Raw genomic sequence first — 12,368 nt, 5'->3', positions numbered from 1 at the left:
CCCACCCCCAATGGCACCACCGCATGTGTTGTAAAGCTTCAACAGAATATCTTCTTCATAATATCATACAAACAGTGACTAAATATGTGCTAATAGAACAATTTCACCGTAATTAATCAACAAGAAAACTAGCTAGATTATTTTGACATATGGGTATAAAACTTGAGCCTTCTGACTCTCATTAAATTCATTCTAACTGAAACCCTATTATTCTGAAATAAATCCTTTCCTTTCCCTCCTTCTGTTCTTATACGTGGCTAATTATCACCTTATAAATATAGATAACTCAGCTGAGTCACCTGCTGTTATCTTCATTAATTGGGCATTCCACACGCTATTAAATGCATGTCTCCAAATTCAGCCTCAGTTTTTCTACAAAGAAAATGCCCCATCTCCCCTCACCCCCAAAGACCCTGATAACTATAAAACATACTCTGCAGATGAAAAGAACAGCAGGAATCTTAAACAATGTAAATTATTTCTTTTCCTCTTAAAACATTCTGAGAAGTAGGGGCGCCTGGGTGGCTCAGTGGGTTAAGCCTCTGCCTTTGGCTCAGGTCGTGATCTCAGGGGTCCTGGGATCCAGCCCTGCATTGCATTGCATCGGGCTCTCTGCTTAGCAGGGAGCCTGCTTCCCTGCTCTCTTTGCCTACCTCTCTGCCTACTTGTGTTCTCTCTCTCTGTCAAATAAATAAAAATCTTAAAAAAAACAAAAAACTTTCTGAGAAGTAAAATCATATTCCCAACTTTGCCAAGTCACTTAAGCAGAGGATCAGCTCTGTGACAGCAGCTAAAATAATCAGTCTGTTCAAAAAAAAAAAAAAATCAGTCAATATTCATTATTTCGCCTTCACTAAAGAATTAAAACTTAGATCAGCATAATGATAGAGTTGATGTAAACACTAGCAAGTATCATGTGTCTGCTTGTTAGGACAGGGAAGGGGAAAGGAGAAAGAGGACATCAATTGTTTTAAAAGCAGTAGGATCACACAATGGGATGGTCGTCAGCAATAAAAAGGAATGAAGCGCTGATACGTGCAACAACACGGATGACTTCTGAAGACATTACACTCCGAGAAAGATGTCGGTCACAAAAGAACACATGTTATTTTCCACTTAAATGAAATGTCCAGAATGGGCAGATCCACAGACATAAAAATAAATTAGTGATTGCCAGGGGCTGGGAGGTTTTGGAGATTGGGAGTGACTGCTCAATTGTATGGGGGTTTCTTTTTGGAGTGATGGAATGTTCTGGAATTAGATAGTGATGGTGGTTGTACACCGTACTGAAAATACTAAAATCCACTGAAGTGTATACTTTAAAGTAGTGAATCTTACGTTATGTGAATTGTAGCTCAAAAAACCCTTATTCTTACACCAGGCATGCACAATAAGATGGCTATAATCGAAAAGCAAGGTGATAACGAGCATTAGTGAGGATGTGGAGAAACAGAATGTTCACAGCCTGCTGATGAAAACCTAAAAGGGTACACCTACTTCAGAAAACAGTCTGGCTGTTCCTCAAAAAGTTAAATGCCGTGTTACCATTTGACCCAGCAAATCCCACTCCTCGGAATTCACTCAAGAGAAATGAAAACATGTCCATACAGAAATCTGGGCACAAATGTTTGTGGCAGCATCCTTCATAATAGCCCAAAGCTTGAAACCACTTGAACGTCCATCAACTGATGAAAAATATTTATCCAATGGAATATTCTCAGCCACCAAAAGGAGTGAAGCACAGATGCATGCTACAGCATGGATGAAACCCGAAATATTTTGCTCAGTGAAGGAAGTCAGCAATAGAGGACCACACGCTACATCCTATATGGTCTGTATGCTCGCATCCCCCCAAAACTCACGTTTTGAAAACCAAATGCTCCATGTGATGGTATTAGGAAGTGGAACCTTTGGGAGGTGATAGGTCAGGAGGGGTTAGTGCCCTTATAGAAGAAGCCAGAGAAAGCTGCCTTGCCCGTTCCACCTTGTAAGGACACCACCAGCAGTCTGCCTCCCGGAGAAGAGCCTGCACCGAGCTTGCTAGCATTCTCATCTTGGACTTCCCACCTCCAAAACCCTGAGCAGTAAGGTTCTGTTCCTTATACGCCCGGAGAGAGTGGGATCTTAAGACACTGCATTATTTCATTTATATGAAATGCCAGAAAAAGCAAACCGATAGAGACAGAAGGGAGATTAGTAGTTGCCTAGGGCTGGGGGATGGGGAATTGGGGAGTGATGGCTAAGGAGTATGGGGTTTGGGGTCTGGGGAGAGGTGATAACAATGCTCTAAAATTGATTACAGTGGGGTGCCTGGGTGGCTCAGTCGGTTAAGCGGCTGCCTTCCACTCAGGTCATGATCCCAGCGTCTTGGGATTGAGCCCCCCAAGCGGGCTCCCTACTCAGCGGAGAGCCTGCTTCTCCCTCTTCCTCTGCCTGCTGCTCTGCCTACTTGTGCTCTCTCTCTGTCGAATAAAAAAAGTCTTTAAGAAAAATTTAAAGTTGATTGTAGTGATGGTTGCACAACTGTGAATACACTGAAACACTGAATGGTACACATTAGATGGGTGAATTTGATGGTATGTGAATTATATCTCAGTAAAGCTCTTAGGAAAAATAAAGAATAAATCCAACCGAAAAGTTTTAAAAGCAGAGTCCTGTCGCTCTACCCCCTCATTTCTCTGCCCCCCTTTCACCTCCCTCCCCCTCCCCCCCCCCCCGACTGATAGTTCTAGTGGGACCACCTCAGAGGTTCTGGGATCATTTCAGGGAAAGGTCATTAAACCAGGACAGTTTAAGATTGTCTCCAGGCCTGACTGCAGCCCCATCTGACTCCTTCCCCGGCGGACCTTGATGGCTATTGGGCACCTTGGACACCTTCTAGGTCTGAGTAGGGACTCATGTCTCTGGCTGCGCCCAGGATCCGATTCGTGCACGAAGCTCTGGGCCCACGGTGGGTGGGAGGGGTGCCAGAAGGTACAGCCAAGGTCCCAGTCGGCAGCCTGTCCATCCTCCCACCGGGCGAGCAGGCTCCCTCCCGCCTTCCATTGAGTGAACCAGGGTGCGGGCCGAGCTCACGCCGCTCCGCAGGAGTCGTCCGATCTGCAGAACCGGCTCCCTGCGCGGGTGGAGCCGCGGAGAGGTTCCCAAACCGGTTACACCAGAAACCCCGCAAGCCAGTCGCTGAGTCCTCCACCCCGGGCTTCCATAGGGGACACCTCTGTGCGCAGGGGATAGGAGGGAATCCCAAAGGACACCCGGCCTAAGCAGACCCTGCAATTCTGTCTCCCGCCCTCACCCTGCGGAGTTGGGGGGCGGAGGGATCCCGGCAAGGGGGGCGCGGCCCCGCCGCAGCTGCCGGCGTGGGAATCGGGGGCCCTCGCGGTCGCAGCGCCCCCTCCCGGCCCAAGCGCGGGCGGGCTCTGCGAACTCGGGTCCCCCGCACTGCGGGGAGGAGGGACGCGCGTCGGCGCGGTGACCCGGGCTCCGGGCAGCGCGGGGGCGGGCCCTCGCGGCGGGGCAGGCGGGCGCGGCGCGCACACGCAGCGGGGCGGCCCTTTCCTGGCTCCGCTCGCCAGCCTCTTTCCCCCGAGCGTCGGCGCCGCTCATGGCCGAGGTGCTGGAGCCGGACCCCGCGACAGCCGAGCGCGCGGCGGCCCAAGCCGTGGAGACGCCGGGCTGGTCGGCCCCTGAGGACGCGGGCCCCCAGGTAGGCGCCTCCCGCGGGCGGGTTGTGGCTCCGGAGGATTTGCAGTGGGACCGAAGGATCCCGCAGATTTAAGAAAAAGTTCAATTTTTTAAAAAGTTGTCTGGGTCCCCAGTTCCGTTCCTGCTCAGAGGGGGAAATTCGGTCGTTTAGCCATAACCCTAGGTCATGGCCACATCTCAGTTTCTTTCGAGGTTAAAAAAAAGAAAAAGGATTTGATCAGGTCGCAGAGCCCGCAGTGGGACCCTCCGGCCCAGAGAACCTAACAGATGCTAGGTGTTAACTCAACGGAGCGACTCCCGACCTCTGCGGGGGGCGGAGGCCTCCGCAGTCTCTAATCCAAGGATGGGAGCCTCGGGGGAGGGGCCCCGCCAGGTCGAAGGAACCAGAACCAGAACTCCATCCCAGGTGGACCTGAGATCAAAGAACCTGGACTGTTGCCTCTCACGTCTTGCCTTTTTCGAATTGCTTCCCCCAGTTTTCTCTGTTCCATTTTAGCCTGGAAGTTACGAGATCCGGCATTATGGACCCGCCAAGTGGGTCAGCACTTCGGTTGAGTCCATGGACTGGGACTCAGCCATCCAGACTGGTTTTACAAAGCTGAACGGCTACATTCAAGGCAAAAATGAGAAAGGTGAAGACGGTTTACCTTATAATTATATATATTGTGGTCGAGTCCCCTGGCTTATTCTTGTGTTTTAGCTTATTAAAGTGAGATACTTTAGAACAGAAAAATAATGAGAGCATCAAAGACTTAGTGTTTGAAGACAGGGACTCTGCTCAGGACCCTTAGCAGAGTCTAGAGGAGGTAGTGCTTTTCAGCCTCTGTTCTTGTCTGTTTCTGCTGGATGAGCTAGGCCTCTGTGTACCTACTGTTAAGTCCATTTCATGGCTAGTGCTTCGAGGTAATTTGGTGACTGGTAGGTTAAGAGTCATCAGGAAGGAGGAAGGTACAAAGAACCCCAGATTCAGGTCTCAAGACATCTGGGTCGGGCTCTTTCGCTATTTGTGTTTTAGCAGGTCACCTAGCCTGTGGGATCTCCCTTTCTGAATTGTAAGAAAGAAAGAGAGAGGAAGAGAGAAAGAAAGAAAAACAAGACTGGACTATACGATCTCTAATTTTCCCTTCCATCTCTAAAACTATACTTTATTAACCAAAAATATTAATAGTAGAGAAAGTGTTCAATGTGGCCAGGGGATAATTGAATCATTTTGCCCTTATTTTTTAAGGATGAAAATTATCTCAAAGGTAAATTTTATGTCAGTACCATAATGTAAGTCAGGAAACTCCAATAAAAAAATAATAGGTTAAGTTTTTAGAAGCAGTCGTAAAGAAACTAAATCTGTTTTCACGGTCTTTTCATGGCATTAAATATGTTATTTTATGGTCCAGAGATGAAGATAAAGATGACAGCTCCGGTGACAAGCTACGTGGAGCCTGGTTCAGGTCCTTTTAGTGAGTCTATCATTACCATTTCCCTGTACATCCCCTCTGAGCAGCAATCCGATCCGCCCAGGCCTTCAGAGTCAGATGTCTTCATTGAAGACAGAGCTGAAATGACTGTGTTTGTACGGTAAGTGGTAGATAATTTATGGCCCTGCCCACTGCTAGCTTTCCTTGCCTGCTCTCGGTTTTGCTCCTCTGCAATTTCAGCAGCCTTTTCACCCTTCTGTCAAATAAGAGGTCTAACGCATTTCCGTGGTGTTTCCCTCCTGGCTTAGTTTTATGTGTTACTAAGGGGTACTGCAAGATACAATCAATTCATGTAATGAAGAGCTTGTTGCACACCTTACACAGCTAAGACACGGTGCACATTATTCTCCACCTGCCATTGAGGTAACCCTGAACAAAAATCCTAACACACAGGGCACAGTACCCCTCCTCCTAGCTTCTAGACTCTGATAGCCCCAGACTCTTCCTCTGTGCCCCAGCCCGGGGGATGCTGGCTGTTTCTGGCAGTCATTGCCTCTGTTCGTTGAGTGGTTCCTTGTACTGTTTCTGGCTTCCAGTACCTGTTCGACACATTCTTAAATTCTCTCTGTTGAAATATAAAACATGCACAGAACATGCTAAGAGTCTCGTACTGGTGTCACTTCATTCCTTTCTCCCTCTTGTCACCACTCACCCACTAAAGGAATCTGTCTGTCTCTGTTTCCACGGACAGTCTGGGGGAGCCCATACTATCTCCTTGGGACTGCCCTCGTCACCGTCAGCAGTGCCCTTGCCTTTGTCACATGATGACCGCTCTTGCCCGTGTGACCCCTGCAGCCTTCGTGTATTGACTCATCTGTTCTCTGGATGCTGATTCATCCTTTTATGTCTCACGAAGTCACTGTCTTGCCGTTCTTCTCCTGTTCCTCTCTCTCACCCAGGAAGTGCTATTGACAGCCCGCATTGACCCCCATGTCAAAGCAGACTTGCTCTGGGTGATCTGTTTATAAAGCTTCAACCACGTGTGTCTAGTGACTCTCAAAATTTGGTGTATCCAGCCCTGATTACCCTAATTGCTGGACATTTCCAATGGGGGGGGGCGGTAGGTGGGGATTAAACTCAACAGCTCTACAAATGAGCCTTTCCCCAGTCCTCAATGTATGTGAGCAGTGACCTTCATCCACCAGATAACCTCCCCAGCAAGGACTCCAAGGCCATCATCAGCGCACTCTTCCCTGACAACTGGTTATGAGATTTGATCCAGTCTCCTTGGAAATGATCCACAATTCTGTTCCCTTCTCTTCTCTGTGACTTCTTCAGGTCGTCATCTTCTAGGAACCACACATCAATCATCTCTGTGTCCCTCAGGGCTCGGCACAATGCCGGACACTTACTAGATGCTCAGATGTCTCTTCATCTCAGGTCTTGACTGTTCCACTTCAGTAGCCTCCTGGCTGCTGGGAGTAACCTGCCCACCATTCTCTTCCCCTCGTGCTCCTCACAGGAGTCCATGGTCTTTCTTACTACAACAGCAGCAAAACAAAAACCCCAACCTGTTACTTCACTAGAAATCTCTGTGACTTTCCACTTGCTCTGGGGTGGGGGGCGGAGTTCAGATTGTTCACAATGTCTTTTATAATGTGGCCCAGCCGTGTCTCCCCACTAGTTATGTTCCGCTGACCTTCCCACCCTTTCCCAAGCAGCCCATGTTCTTCCACAGCTCTCCTTTTTCTTAAGTTTTTATTTAAATTCCAGTTAGTCAACATACAGTGTCCTATTAGTTTCAGGGGATTCGGCACGTCCATCCATCACCCGGAGCTCATCACGACACGTGCCCTCCTTCATCCCCATCACCTGTTCCACTCATCCGCCACCTACCACCCCTCTGGTAACCACCAGTTTGTTCTCTATAGTTAAGAGACTGTTCCTGGGTTTGCCTCTCTTTTTTCCCCCCTTTGCTCATTTATTTTGTTTCTTAAATTCCACATAGGAATGAAATCATGGCATTTGTCTTTCTCTCACTCACTTATTTTGGTTAGCATAATACTCTCTTGCTCCATCCATGTCATTACAAATGGCAACATTTCATTCTTTTTATAGCTGAATAATATTCCACTGTGTATATATAGCTCATCTTCTTTATCCATTCACCCATTTGAGCTGTTTCCCTGTTTTAGCTGTTGTAGATGATCAGGCTGTAATCATTGGGGTGCATGTATCCCTTTGAATTAGTATTTTTGTATTCTTTGGGTAAATAACTAGTAGTGCAATTGCTGGACCATAGGGTAGGTTTTGGGGTTTTTTTTTTTGTCTTTTTAACTTTTTGAGGAACTTCCATACTGTTTTCAGAGTGTCTGCATCAGTTTGCATTCCCACCAACAGCACAAGAGGGTTCCCCCTTCTCCACATCCTTGCCAACACCTGTTGTATCTTGTTTTGGTTTTAGCCATTCTGATAGGTGTGATGTGGTATCTCATTGTAGTTTTGACTTGCATTTCCCTAATAAGTGATATTGAGCATCTTTTCATGTGTCTGTTGGCCATCTGTTTGTCTTCTTTTTTAAAAATAATTTTTAAATTTTTTTATAAACATATAATGTATTATTAGCCCCAGGGGTACAGGTCTGTGACTCGCCAGGTTTACACACTTAACAGCACTCACCATAGCACATACCCTCCCCAATGTCCATAATATCTGTTTGTCTTTTTTGGAGAAATGTCTGTTCATGTCTTCTGCCCATTTTTAAATTGGATTTGTTTTTTTGGGTGGTAAGGTTTCTAAGTTCTTTATATATTTTGGATACTAACCCTTTATCAGATATGTCATTTGCAAATATCTTCTCCCATCCTATAGGTTGCCTTTTAGTTTTGTTGATTGTTTCCTTCACTTTGCAGCTTTTTATTTTTATGTATTCCAACAGATTATTTTTGCTTTTGTTTCTCTTGTCTTAGGAGACATATCTAGAAAGATTGCTATGGGCAATGTGAAAGTTACTGCCTGTGTTCTCTTTAGGATTTTATGGTTTCAGGTCTCACATTTAGGTCTTTAACCCATTTTGAATCTTTTTGTGTATGGTACAAGAAAGTGGCAATTTCATTCTTTTTCAGGTTGCTGTCCCATTTTTCCAGTACCTTTTGTTGAAGAGCTGATCCAATATCCCATTAAATATTCTTTCCTCCTATGTCAAAGATTAATTGATGATATAATTGTGAGCTCAGTGCTGGTTTTCTATTCTGTTCTATTGATCTATGTGTCTATTTTTGTGTCAATACCATACAGTTTCCATTACTACAACTTTGTAATGTAACTTGATGTCTGAAATTGAAATGCCTCTAGCTTTGTTCTCTTTTTTAAGGTGGCTTTAGCTATTCAGGGTCTTTTGTGGTTCCATATAAATTTTACTGTTTGATCAAGCTCTGTGAAAAATGCTGTTGGTATTTTGATAGGGATTGCATTAAATATGTAGATTGCTTTGTGTAATATAGACATTTTAACACTATTTGTTCTTCCAATCTATGAGCATGGAATGTCTTTCCATTTCTTTGTGTCCTCTTCAGTTTCATTCAGTATTTTATTTTTTAAAAGACGTTATTTATTTGAGAAAGGGAGAGTGAGAAAGCGTGAGTTGGGGGAGAGGTAGAGAGAGGAAGCAGCAGACTCCCCACTGAGGAGGGACCTCCCCCACCCCCCACACGGGGCTTGATCCCAAGACTCCAGAATTATGACCTGAGCCGAAGGCAGACGTTTAGCCAACAGAGCCACCCAGGTGCCCCTTTCATCAGAATTTTATAGTTTTCAGAGTACAGGTCCTTTACATCTTTGATTAGGTTTATTCCTAGGGATCTTATGGCTTTTGGTGCCATTGTAAATGGAATTGATTCCTTAATTTCTCTCTCTGCTGTTTCCTTATGGGTATATAAAAATGCAACAGGTTTCTGTAAATTTATTTTGTATCTTGCAACTTTACAGAATTCATTTATCAGATCTAACAGTTTTTTGGCAGAGTCTTTGATGCTTTCTATATATACTATCATGTCATCTGCAAATAGTGAAAGTTTCACTTCTTCCTTGCCAATTTGGATGGTTTTTATTTCTTCTTGTTATTGGATCACTGTGGCTAGGACTTTCCACATGTCTTCACCCGTGACCTCAGGCAGGTTCCTCAGATTTTCCTTGCCCAAAGCTCTTCATCTGTAAAATATGTATAGTTATAGTACCATCCTATCTCATAGGGTGGCCATGAAGATTAAATGAGTTGATTTCTGTAAAATAGTTAAAACGTGCACCTGACTTTGCTACTAGTTCTAGCTCTTCATTTCTCCTCTTCCTGGAGCATCCACTTTCATCCTTTAGGACTTGCATCAAATGGTACCTCCTCTGTGATGCCTTCCTCAGTTTCTCCAGTTAGCTAGTCACTCTGTTCTTCTATTATTCTAAATTAGAGTGATAGAGGTACAGACTGTAACTTTCTCAACAATACAGGAACATGGTCCTCTGTTCATACCCTGCAGCTCCTAGTAAGGCAGGTATGTGGGAAGAGACTCATATGTTTGTGTACTGAATAAAGCTGTGATGGTTCATTGTAGAACAATATGTATTCAGAGAACAAAAGATGATTTCTAACAAGGGTTTTCGAGATTTGATTTCAGGGCAGAAATAGAATCTGAAAGCAAGTTTCCTTTAGGCAGAACAGACTAAGAGTTGGCTCTTCATTAAGGAAATAATAGATTTAGGAGGTAAACATATGGTTCAGAATTATCATTATCAGTCAACATTCTGAAAATTAGAACAGTTTTATCAATTTATCTTCAACATTTTATTTCACGTACATGTGCGTATTAGATTCCTATACTATTCGATGAGGGTTTAAAAGATACTGTGTGCCAGGAACAATTCTAGGTGCCTCATGAACATCGTTGAATGAAATACACATGGTTTGTACCCTTGAGAGCTTACATCTTACCTGGTAGGACTAAGCTTTTCCACAATACACATGGTTTGTACCCTTGAGAGCTTACATCTTACCTGGTAGGACTAAGCTTTTCCACTGGCACATTGATAATACAACTTACACGAAAGAAGCCTTTTTGGGAATATCCATGATTTTCTGTGTTTCCTATTCTTAACCTTCAAAGTCAAATTCATCATCTATACATAACAGCAACTTAGCTAGGTCTGAGTGCTGCCATAATTTAACCTCAGGATAGTTTTGTTTATATACTTGAAAATCTATACTTAACACTTTGATTCTCTTTTCCCACTTGTTATTTAAATCTTTTGACTGTCTTTTCTTCCCCATCCCCATAGCAACCTCCGAACTGGCTCCTTCCCTCCAGTCTCTTTTCCATCTGTCTTTCCCAGATCTATCAAGTCACTTTTCTGCTCAGCATCCTTCACAATAATCTCAAAAGGGCCCTGAGACGACATACGAGATTCCTCTTTCGGGCTCTGACACACCTTGCAGAGCTCATTTTGTGCCTCACTATGAATTTGTGTTTTTGAACTTTGGTTGCTTTTCTTCTTCTTCCCTTTTCCTGCCCAGCAAAGCCATCCACCATTCCAGACCAAACCCAGACGACATCCCTTACCCTTGATTCAGAAATATCCTCGGTGTTCCCAAGCATATCGATCCTGTCTCCATTAAATCTCTTCTCAGGCTGTGTATAAAGAGCTGCCAAAATGTTCCCCTCTTCCATTAGACTATAAATTCGTAGGATCGAAACTCTATCATATTCATCAGTAATGTGGCACCTACCTTTTTCCTAAGGGGGACGGGGGGGAGGGGAACGGTTCCATAGAAAATTGGAAGTCTGAAAGGGAGTCTTCTAAGGGGGTTTCCTCTGACCAGCAACCTCAGCATCATGGGGAGCTTGTTAGGAATGCAGATTCTCGGGACCCCCCCCCCAGACCTCCTGCGTCTGCATTTTAGCAAGATTCCCAGGTGACCTGTACACACTCGTGAAAGTCTGAGAAGCAAGAGTTAGAGCACGAGATGGTGAAAGTTCCAAATCTGCCTGCCAGCAGCTGGAACGTGTGTCTCTTCCTGGGTCTCCTCTGTGTGTGGCGAGGCGGCGCTGGGAATGGGAACCGGAGGAGAGGAATGGCCTGGTCAGCTGCTGAGGGGGAGGGGCCCGGAAGCTGTACCTGATCCAGCCTTCATGGCGACCTTTTCAGACTGACATTTACATCGGCATGAACATCACTCATGGTTATCTACTTTCTCTTTTGCAGGGCTTTCGATGGATTCTCTAGTGCTCAAAAAAATCAAGAACAACTTTTGACATTAGCAAGTACTTTGAGGGAAGAAGGAAAAGTTTTCAATGAGAAGGTTTACTACACCGCAGGCTACAACAGTCCTTTCAAGTTGCTTGATAGAAATAATGAAGTGTGGTTGATTCAGAAAAATGAACCCTCCAAAGAAAACGAATGAGGAAAAAACCCCAGGAAGTTCCATTTCTTACTGTAGACATCAGCACTACATACCCGTAAAATGTAGAGTAGTTGCTCTACTTGAGAGAACAACAATGAATTGAGCTTATTTCCAAGGTGCCTTTTAATGTTTGAAGCTTTATCTAGATACACAGGAAACAGGGGACAGTATTCTAGAAACATGTGAATCAGTCACAGCTCTGGAGGAGTTTACTTCTGTGAGGCTCCCGGGAAGTGTCCTGTTACTTGACCCTTCTTCACATCATGTTGACTTTTTCAACTTGGATTTGTGTCCTTTGGATGTTATCCCCTCCAGATATTATCAATAAAAATGCTAAAGTGGTATTCTGTGTGGCACGGCTGTGAAGCCTCGCGAGGTGAAGTTCAGCTGAAAGCAAAAATCAGATTCTTGGGGCGCCTGGGTGGCTCAGGCATTAAGCGTCTGCCTTCTGCTCAGATCATGATCCCAGGGTCCTGGGATCGAGCCCCGCATCAGGTTTCCTGCTCAGTGGGGAGCCTGCTTCCCTCTCCCACTCTCCCTGCTTGTGTTCCCTCTGTCACTGTGTCTTTTGCTGTCATAAAATAAAAAATTAAAAAAAAAAAAGACCCTATTTAATTGTGCCCGGTTATCCTGGTAATGCCTTTAAAAAAAAAAAAAATCAGATTCTTTTGTACCTGACCTGGTCACATTCTCTGTGGGCTACTCTTCCCCATCCCCCCAACTGCCCCCACTGCATAAGAAAATTCCAACCATACCCAGAAGGGTCAATAATATTTCATGACAGAGATGAAATTTATGAAGTT

At 44.9% G+C, this 12,368-nt stretch overlaps 1 protein-coding gene across 1 annotated transcript; it reads left to right on the top strand.

Annotated features, from left to right (window-relative positions):
- The first annotated feature begins 3,491 nt into the window (after window positions 1-3,491).
- HEBP2 (heme binding protein 2) lies at window positions 3,492-12,143 on the top strand. The gene is made up of 4 exons (XM_080805683.1): window positions 3,492-3,706; window positions 4,202-4,337; window positions 5,097-5,277; window positions 11,367-12,143. The coding sequence occupies exons 1-4, from the start codon at window positions 3,605-3,607 to the stop codon at window positions 11,563-11,565; spliced, it is 618 nt and encodes a 205-aa protein (XP_080661809.1). The 5' UTR covers window positions 3,492-3,604; the 3' UTR covers window positions 11,566-12,143.
- Window positions 12,144-12,368: the final 225 nt, after the last annotated feature.

Source organism: Martes martes (genome assembly GCF_963455335.1).
Source record: "Martes martes genome assembly, chromosome: 6".
Lineage (NCBI taxonomy): Eukaryota > Metazoa > Chordata > Mammalia > Carnivora > Mustelidae > Martes > Martes martes.
The sequence above is the reverse complement of the archived record's forward strand: the minus strand, read 5'-3'. Positions and strand labels throughout refer to the sequence as shown.